Source organism: Neofelis nebulosa, chromosome 3 (assembly GCF_028018385.1).
Source record: "Neofelis nebulosa isolate mNeoNeb1 chromosome 3, mNeoNeb1.pri, whole genome shotgun sequence".
Classification (NCBI taxonomy): Eukaryota; Metazoa; Chordata; class Mammalia; order Carnivora; family Felidae; genus Neofelis; species Neofelis nebulosa.
The window spans coordinates 59,753,311-59,763,065 of NC_080784.1; the positions used below are offsets into that span (position 1 = coordinate 59,753,311).

General features: G+C 41.2%; 1 protein-coding gene across 5 annotated transcripts in view; it reads left to right on the forward strand.

The window, feature by feature from the left end:
* AADAT (aminoadipate aminotransferase) overlaps positions 1–7,659 on the forward strand; it is a 32,532-nt gene extending 24,873 nt beyond the window's left edge. For 4 of the 5 annotated variants that reach the window (XR_009259199.1, XM_058720906.1, XM_058720902.1 and 1 more), the window contains exon 14: positions 7,479–7,659. Coding sequence is in view for 4 of the 5 variants with exons in the window: in XM_058720906.1 (XP_058576889.1) it covers positions 7,479–7,562 (84 nt within the window). In the remaining variant the exon portion in view is untranslated. Of the gene's footprint in view, positions 1–3,690; positions 4,622–7,478 lie in introns of those variants that run through there. The other variant, XM_058720904.1, reaches the window with a different exon arrangement.
* The last annotated feature ends 2,096 nt before the right edge of the window (positions 7,660–9,755 follow it).

Sequence of the window (9,755 nt, forward strand, 5' to 3'; positions counted from 1 at the left end):
TGGAGTCTGCTCGGGATTCATTCTCTCTCCCTCTCCCTCTCCCTCTCCCTCTCCCTCTCCCTCTCCCTCTCCCTCTCCGTCCCCTTCTTCCCCTCTGCCCCTCCCTGTTATCCATTCTCTCTCTCTCTCTCTCTCTCTCTTTCTCAAAAATAAATAAATAATAAAAATTAAAAATACCTTCTTGCTAAAAAAAAAATGCAAACTACCATCTGAGCTTTCAACACTAGTAATCACTAATCACAGATATTAACAAATACAATAATAATGAAAAGTTTAAAATATTGCAAGAATCACCAACACGTGACACAGAGGCACTAAGTGAGCAAATGCTGTTGGAAACATGGTGTCAATAGACTTGCTTGACACATAATTGCCACAGCCTTCAATCTGTTAAAAAATGCATTATCTGTAAAGCACAATAAAGCAAAGCATAGTAAAATGAGGTATGTCTGTATAAACATATCCACCATAGTTATTAAATATTTTTTGACATCTGGATGAGATGTTACATCTTCCAACAACTAAAGTTCTTGAGCAAAAATCTCATCTCAAAGCTCTTATTAGCTGACTCTAAGCCCGTTTTTATTTAATATTTATTTATTTTGAGAGAGAGAGAGAGCATGAGCAGGAGAAGGGCAGAGAGAGAGGGATACAGAATTCCAAATAGGGGATATCCCAAGTAATAGGGCAGAGCCCAATACAGGGCTCCATCCCACAAACCATGAGATCATGACCTGAGCCTACATCAAGAGTTGGTTGCTTAACTGACTGAGCCACCCAGGCACCCCTAAGCCCATCTCTGTTTTTAAGACAACCAGTGGTAGTTATTTAGGAAAGTCTGGAAAGACACAGGGCCTGGAGGAGGCCTGAGATGAACCTAACAATTCCACTACTGTAAGAAGAAAGAGGAAAGTATGAATTCAATTTATAAAAGTAAAAGTAAAATAAGCCTTCTGCTTATTCAGTAGTTTCAAAAATAATGAAAATTTCTTAGCCAGCACTATATAATTTCTGGCTTGCATTTGTTAAGTCACCAACAAAGAGTAGTTGATTTACATATTGATTTATAATTCCCAGCTTTCAAGGAAGGGATTACCTCTAACCACAATCTATAGGAATCTGTTTCTTCCAAGAAAAACAGAGTGGGAGAAAGGTAGAGAAGGAGAGCACAGGAAATGATTAGGCTGCCCCTTATTACTCAGTGTTTATTTTCATCCAGGGAGATTACCTTCCCCTCATAGAGTAAAGCACTAGAGAACTTTCTGGAGCCACTGTCAATTTTTCCAGCCTCTTGGGAAAGCTGTTTGGCAGTGTATATCAAGAAACGCTAAAATGTTTATATCCTTTAACACAAGATATTAGATAGTGTGGACTGGCCCACTGGACAGAATTCTAATTTCCTTCTCGTGTCTTTGGGCGCGGTGGAAATGAAATACCACATTTCCAGATGCCCTGCAGCTACAGGTCCAGGTATGAGTGAAGTTCCATCATTCAGATGCCTGGATTCGGAACTGAGTTTAGAGGGGAGCAAGTCAAGAGGCAAGGCATCCATTTGCTAAGGCAATGTGATTTTACAGCAAGCAGCTTCTTGGTGTGGGGTTTTCTGATCCTGGCAGAAGAAACGAAATCCCAGGGCTAGAAACTGTCTCTGGAAACCCCATTTACTTTTACACGCATTCCAAACAATTTTGGAAGCCACAGAATATATGACAATAAACACTTCGCTTAAGTTAGCTAGAGTAGTTTCTGTTATCTGCCACCGAATGCCAACCAGGCCATCTGTGTCCGGATCTCCAAGACCACCCTCAGGCTTGATGGTTCCCTAAAAGGACTCAGAAGACCCAGACGCTAGTGTAGCCACAGCTGCCATTTATTGCAGCAAAAAGGATAGAGTAAAATCTCAAAGGGAAGAGGCACGTGGGACAAACACAATCTGGAGGAAACCAGGCACAAGCTTCCAAGAGTCCCCTCTTAGCGGAGTCACACGGGATATGCCTAATTCCTTGGGCGATGATGTGTGACAGCAAGGGCACAGTGTCGTCAACAGGGGAAGCTCACCTGAGAGCCTGGTTGTCAGGGGTTTTATCAGGGGTCAGTCACACACAGTGCCTGCCATGGTGGACCTCAGTTACTAAAGCTCCACAGCCACAGGGGGATCTCAGGTGTCCACCGTAAAGCACGTAGTAAAAACGATCTAGAAAAGCAGTTATAGCATGGCTCAAGACCCCAGACATGAAAAACACTCATTAATGAGAATATTCCAAGAGCTCAGTCCCCACGAGCCAGCCAAGGGCCAGTCACAAACACAGCCCTCATTGCAGTGACCCAGATCTGCTGAGTTAACCCTTTACCACCCACTGGGAACTCCACTTACAGACATTCATAGTAAAGAATTACCCAAAATATGGAAGAAAGTAAAAAAACATGAAGACAGTAATTATAATTTAAAACAGCAAAACATTGGGGGTAGGGGTTGAGGTTTTGGGACTGACGTTCTCGCAGTAAGAAAATGGGTTATGTCAATTATGGTTCATCCACTTAAGTTTTAGGCAACCACTAAAACACCACTATTAAGCAGTATCATTCATTTTATGAAGCACTATGTTAAAATGATTATATATGATATGGAATGAAAAACCAGGGTATGAAAGCATACATATACTCTAATTACAACTATGTAAAAAAATAAGAAGACATCCACCAAAAAAGCAAAAATTGGGTAATTTTTTATTTTCAAAATACTCTTTAACATGGCTCTTTACTTTTATAATAAAAAAATTAATTAATTAATTTTTTGGGGCACCTGGGTGGCTCAATCGGTTAAGCATCTGATTTTGGCTCAGGTCATGATCTCATGGTCCATGAGTTCAAGCCCCACATTGGGCTCTGTGCTGACAGCTCAAGACCCTGGAGCCGGCTTCGGATTCTGTGTCTCACTTTCTGCCCCTCCCCCACTCATGCTCACTCGCTCTCTTTCAAAAAAAAAAAAAAAAGTTTTCAAATAAAAATAAATAAGTTATTTTTTAAAACCTCAAGCAAATTAGCCACAGTTTTGTTTTTTGTTTTTTGTTTTTTTTTTTATTTCAGTTGGATAAGTAGAGGTTCCTAGAGGCAATAGTGAAAAAATAGATCTAGGGACAGCAAGGAGGCAACTACCATGTAATGAAAAATCAAATTGAAAGTCATATCCATACAACCATAATCAATTTGGATCTGATCAAATATTACATAGGTTTAATTTCCCAGTATTAATCCATGTAGTTTCTGTGTGGAAACCATGGTGTCACTACACATGGTCCACGATGAACAGAAGTAGCTGGAACATTTGGTCTTGGTGGTAATCAATATGGATATTGCAGGTTGGTCTAAAAGGGAGGTTGTCACTTGGCATGGTTTCCTTTTAAGTTTGAATGTTTGTCAACTTTAGCAATTTCCTCCCCCATATAAGAAAGTCTTTAATGCTTTTCATATAATGTTTATACAGCATGGTATAGCTTTAAATTCCTTTTCAAATGCTAATTAAATCTCTCGTGGGTAGAAATTATTAACTTATCAAAAGTAGGTTTAATTAAAATTTTTGGAGAACCTAAAGTCTTAATAAAAATAAAGCAAATGAAATTTTAACTGGTGATGTGTATTTATTAAGGTTTTAAGTTACCTTAAGTAAAAATCCACAACACCTTTCTCCAGAACCCAATGGTAACTACAAGAATGTCATTTTATGGGCAAAGGACATGAATAGACACTTTTCCAAAGAAGACATCCAGATGGCTAATAGACACATGAAAAAATGCTCAACATCACTCATCATCAGAGAAATGCAAATCAAAACCACAATGAGATACCACCTCACACCAGTCAGAATGGCTAAAATCAACAACTCAGGCAACAACAGATGTTGATAAGGATGCAAAGAAAGAGGATCTCTTTTGCACTGCTGGTGGGAATGCAAACTGGTACAGCCACTCTGGAAAACAGTATGGAGGTTCCTCAAAAAGTCAAAAATAGAACCACCCTACGACCCAGCAATTGCACTACTAGGGATTTATCCAAAGGATACAGGTGTGCTGTTTCAAAGGGGCACATGCACCCCAATGTTTATAGCAGTGCCATTGACAATAGCCAAAGTATGGAAAGTGCTCAAATGTCCACCAACAGATGAATGGATAAAGAAGATGTGGTATATATATACAACAGAGTATTACTTGGCAATCAAAAAGAATGAAATCTTGCCATTTGCAACAATATGGATGGAACTAGAGGGTATTATGCTAAGCAAAAGTCAGAGAAAGACAAATATATGACTTCACTAATGTGGAATTTAACATAAAAAACAGATGAACATAAGGGAAGGGAAGCAAAAATAATATAAAAATGGAGAGAAACAAAACATAAGAGACTGTTAAATACAGATAACAAACTGAGGGTTGCTGGAGGGGTTGTTGGTGGGGGGACAGGCTAAATGGTTAAGGGGCATTAAGGAAAACACTTGGGGTGAGCACTGGGTATTATACATAGGGGATGAATCACTGGAATCTATTCCTGAAATTATTATTGCACTCTGTGCTAACTTCAATGTAAATTAAAAATAAATAAATAAATTTAAATAAGGAAAAAAAAACAATGTTATTTGTAAGATGGTATGTTTGATTAGCACAACTTTACAGTGACCCTACTTTTATGCTTCAAGGATTAAAAATTTCATGTATTCATTCTGTTTACTCACTTAGCAAATATCTACTGAGTGCCTACTATCCCAGGCACTCAACATACAGCAGCAGTAAACAAAACAGAGCTTACAGTCAGGGCAAGGGTTCATGAGGGAAGATAGGCAACAAAGAAATGTATTAATAAAGTATTTTACATAGTGTAAGTGCTTACAGTGTAAGAGGATAAATAATGATGGAACAGGGGTGCTATTTTTAATACAAGACCCAGTGAAGCCCCTAGAACAGGTGACATTGGAGCAGAAAGCAGACTGCAGTGAGGGAGTAGGCCATGCAGGTGAGCAGCACTCCATGCAGAGGGAATTTGAGAGGCAAAGGCCCTGAAAAGGGACCACACTTGGTTTGTCTGAGGTACTACAAAGACTTCAAAGAGGATAAAGAGTAAACAAAGGTGGGGCGCCTGGATGGCTCAGTCAGTTAAAGATCTGACTCTGACTCATAATCTTGGCTCAGGTCATGATCTCATGGTTCATGGGATGGAGTTCCATGCTGGGCTCCGTGCTAACAGCGCAGAGCTTGCTTGAGATTCTCTCTCCCTCTCTCTCTGCTCCTCCCCAACTTGTGTGCACATATTCTCTTTCTCTCAAAATAAATAAATAAACATTAAATAAAAAGAATAAAGGTGTGTTAGACTGCTTGGCTGACATAACAAAGTACTACAGACTGGGTGGCTTAAGAGAAATTTCTTGTCTCACAGTTCTAGAGGCTAGAAGTCAGAGCTCAGGTATTAGCAGGGGTGGTTTCTTCTGAGGCTTCACTCCTAGGCTTACAGATAGCCATCTTCTCCCCATGTGTTCACCTGGTCTTCCCTATGTACACAGCTAAGTCCTAATTTCTTCTTCCTATATGGACATCAGTCACACCGGCCAAATTGGAGGACCTCATTTTAATGTAATTATCTCTATCTCCAAATACAGTCACATGCTGAGGGCCTGGGGTTTAGGACCTCAACATACGGATTTTAGGGGGACACAGTTTAGCCCATAACAAGAAGGGAGGGGTAAAAAGATAAAAAGTCAAAGAGATGGGAGGCTTAGGGGAGCAGACTAGGTAGGGCCTTGCAGGCCACACAAGAGTGTGAACTCTTCTGATGGAAATGGGGAGCCACTGGAGGGTTTTAACAGCATTAGCTGTTCTTGGATTTCAAAATCACTCTGACCCCAGCATGGACAATGGATTGGAATGGAGCAAGGGTAGAAGCAGGGAAACCATGTCATAGAGTGGAGACAAGACCTTCTCTTTTAATTAGGACAATCAAGAAAGGACTCCCTGATGGCATACCATTGAACATGAGTAAAATGAATAAAAAGTAAAGGGAAATTCCTGCTAGTACCTGAGGAAAGAGAGAAGCAAAACAATTTTTCAGTAGAAATTGAATATAAAGAAGCCATGTAATGAATTTAAGGTTGAAATAAGTATTACAGGATTCCTACTTTCACATGATTTAAACATGTTAACTTATTTATTACTCTTATTAGCTTGACTCGGCTAATTTGCTTTTCTTTCCTATTGCTGCCGTCAGATTTTTTTATTCCCATTTTATTTCATGTACTTTCTGCAAACTGTTTTGTGTCTTCTTTTATTTGGCATTTATAACTGAAATTGAAATTTTAAGTACTAACCTGAAATATAGTCATAATTTCAGTAGCACTTAGTATTTAAATAGCGAGATTATCCATATACTACAATCATGTACTCATTAGAGTCACTGAAAAAGCAATCAAAATTAGAGCTCCAGGAGCTCTTAATAACTTTTTAAAGTTTATTTATTTTGGGAAACAGAGCACGTGCACACACAAGTGGGAGGGGCAGAGAGAGAGGGGGAGAGAGAGAATCCCAAGCAGGCTCTCCACTGTCATGCGGAGCCTGATGCAGGGTTTAATCTCATGAACTGTGAGATCACGACCTGAAACTAAGAGTCCAACGCTTAACCAACTGAGCCACCCAGGAACCCCACTCTTAATAATTTTACATGTAAAGAAGAAACTAAATAAAGAGAAAATAAAAACGTTTCTTAATACGCTTCAGAAATATTGGAAACTGCTTTGCAAGTTTGGATTTTTTGATGCCCTCCATGCTGTGGCATTGCTACTCTCTGCCAACCTCAACTCACAAAGACTTGCCACAGGGTCTTCTTTTCCAAGGTTCCTTGACCCCCTTCTCAACCCCATCCTGGAAGGAAGCAACAAAATAATGGGGACCTGGAATTTCCTAGACACCTAAACTACTGCCCTTCCAGCAACATCGTACATGCAAAAATTCAAGAAAGCAGAGAAGGAAGGAAGGAAGGAAGGAAGGAAGGAAGGAAGGAAGGAAGGAAGGAAGGAAGGAAGGAAGGAAAGAAGGAAGCAAGGAAGGGAGGGAGGGAGAAAGGGAGGGTGGATCTGCATATATTTTGACCTAGCAATTTTAGTTCTAAGAATTTACTGTATGGAAGTATTTTAAAGACCCTCATCACAGCATATATCACTGAAAGAATGAAACAGCCTAGAAGTCTAGCGATAACAACTTTCCTTCTAGAGCCCCCAATTGGCCGTACTTCCTTCACTTGCTTAATTCCTACTCACCCTACCAGGGCTCAGTTTAAATTCCACTATGAGGGAACCCTGTCCTGGCCCCCAGGATGAGAGAGAGTAGGGCATTCTGCTAGTGACTCAGATGGCATCCTCTTTTCCTTTGTAGCTCTTACCATAATAGTTAAGTAATCACATGTACAGTTCTTAATGTTTGCCTGTCTCCTTCTCTTCTCAGATCATAACTTCTGTAAGGGCAGAAACTAGGCCCATTTTCTTCACAGCTGTACCCTCAAAGCAGATCACAGTGCCCAGAAGATAGCATGCCCTCAATAAATAGGTGTTGGCCCTGGATCTACTTTAAATGGATAAATTTTATGGTATGTGAATTACATCTCAATAAAGCTTTTTTAAAAAGATGTTGCCATTGGGGCTCCTGGGTGGCGCAGTCGGTTAAGCGTCCGACTTCAGCCAGGTCACGATCTCGCGGTCCGTGAGTTCGAGCCCCGCGTCAGGCTCTGGGCTGATGGCTCAGAGCCTGGAGCCTGCTTCCGATTCTGTGTCTCCCTCTCTCTCTGCCCCTCCCCCGTTCATGCTATGTCTCTCTCTGTCCCAAAAATAAATAAAAAACGTTGAAAAAAAAATTAAAAAAAAAAAAAAGATGTTGCCATTAATCTGTAAATTAATTAAACATTAAACTAATGAAAATTGTTAGTGGCATACAATGTAGTTAGAAAAAAATACTTGAGCTGTATGTCTACTGACATGGAAAAATCTTCAAGAAATAGTATGCAAAAGAGTTTTATAAAACAGTTTACACAACAGGATCCCATTGGTTTGGTTGACAAAAGGATATACCCATATATTCAACTAATATTTATTGAATGCCCATATTTCCAGGCACCATTCTAAAGGTTTGAGATTCCAGTGAATAAAGATCCTCGTTATTGTGGAGCTTATATTCTAGCATGGCAGATTGGCCATAGGTAATAAACATAATTAATAACATCTTACAGTATATTAGAAGGTAAAAGGGCCATGTGGTGGGGGGCGGGGGGCATGGGGTTGGTAGGCGAGTATCTGGGAGTGCTGGACAGAGACATACTGCAGGTTTTTTTTGTTTGTTTGTTTTTTTAATTTTTTTTTCAACGTTTTTTATTTATTTTTGGGACAGAGAGAGACAGAGCATGAACGGGGGAGGGGCAGAGAGAGAGGGAGACACAGAATCGGAAACAGGCTCCAGGCTCCGAGCCATCAGCCCAGAGCCCGACGCGGGGCTCGAACTCACGGACCGCGAGATCGTGACCTGGCTGAAGTCGGACGCTTAACCGACTGCGCCACCCAGGCGCCCCCATACTGCAGTTTTAAATGGTAGGTTAGCCTAATCCTTTGCAAAGGTGAATGAAGACTCGAGAGAGGGAGTTAGCCAAGCAGGTATCTGACAGAACAGCAAGCCCCCCAAGCATGTTTTGTTTTCCTCTGCTCAAGGAACAGGGTGGAGATCAGTGTGGCTGCAGCAAAGCAAACAAGAGGGAGTGCATTAGGAGAGGAGGCCCAGGTAGCGATAGTCCCTTGTTACCATTGTAAGCACTTCAGTTTTCACTCCATAAGGGGCGGGGGCGGGGGGGTATTGCGAAATTGTGACCAAAGAGAGAGATGATTCCCGTTTGAGACGATGGCTCTGGCTGCTGAACTGCGGAGTATGGGAGAAGCAGGGAGGATGTTTAGAGTCTAGCACAGTAATCCAGGCAAGAAAGGATGGTGGCCCACACCCAGGAAAGGGCAGAATGGGTGGCTAAGAGATGTTCAGTGCCCAGATTTCTAAAGATAGAGCCAGCAGGATTTCCTAATGGACTGAACGTGAGGTGTGAAGAGAGGAATCAAAAATCAAAGTTTGGGGTCTAAGCACCTGGGGGATGGAGTTGACAGTAACAAAAATGAAGGCAGAGGATGAAGCCAGTTTGAAAAGAAAGAACTGGAATTGAGCTTTGGATGTATTATTTTTGAGACGTCTACCAGACATCTATGTTATACTGTTTTCAAATTATCATAACTGGCACCCTCTGCTAAATTAGCTGCTGACGAGAGGCCAAGACTACAATGCCCAGAATCCCCCTCTCCATCAGTCAGCCAGTGACAGGCCTGAACTTTGAGGCACTTGTTCTCTGGAAGTGGTTGCAGCCGCAGTGAGGTTCCAAGTGGCATCTGGTTGAGCATTCTGAAAAATGCCCACCTGGGGATAGTTGGTGGGTGCTTGTTATTCACAGTAGCTTCAGGACTTTACTGACTATAGCCTTAAAGATTTGGTGCAAGGATCCCAAAATGTGCCATGGCTTCCAGACATGTGCTTGCTTTAGGCTAAAACACACATGACAATTTTTGACTGTCCTTTCTTCCAACCAATGGCCTTCTAACCATTGTTTAAACTTCCATTCGTAGTCAGCATGCCTAGTCTTCTGTTTCCTTCACTGATGAAACATGCAAATGGAGATGTGCAGTGGGCAGTTGGGAATGT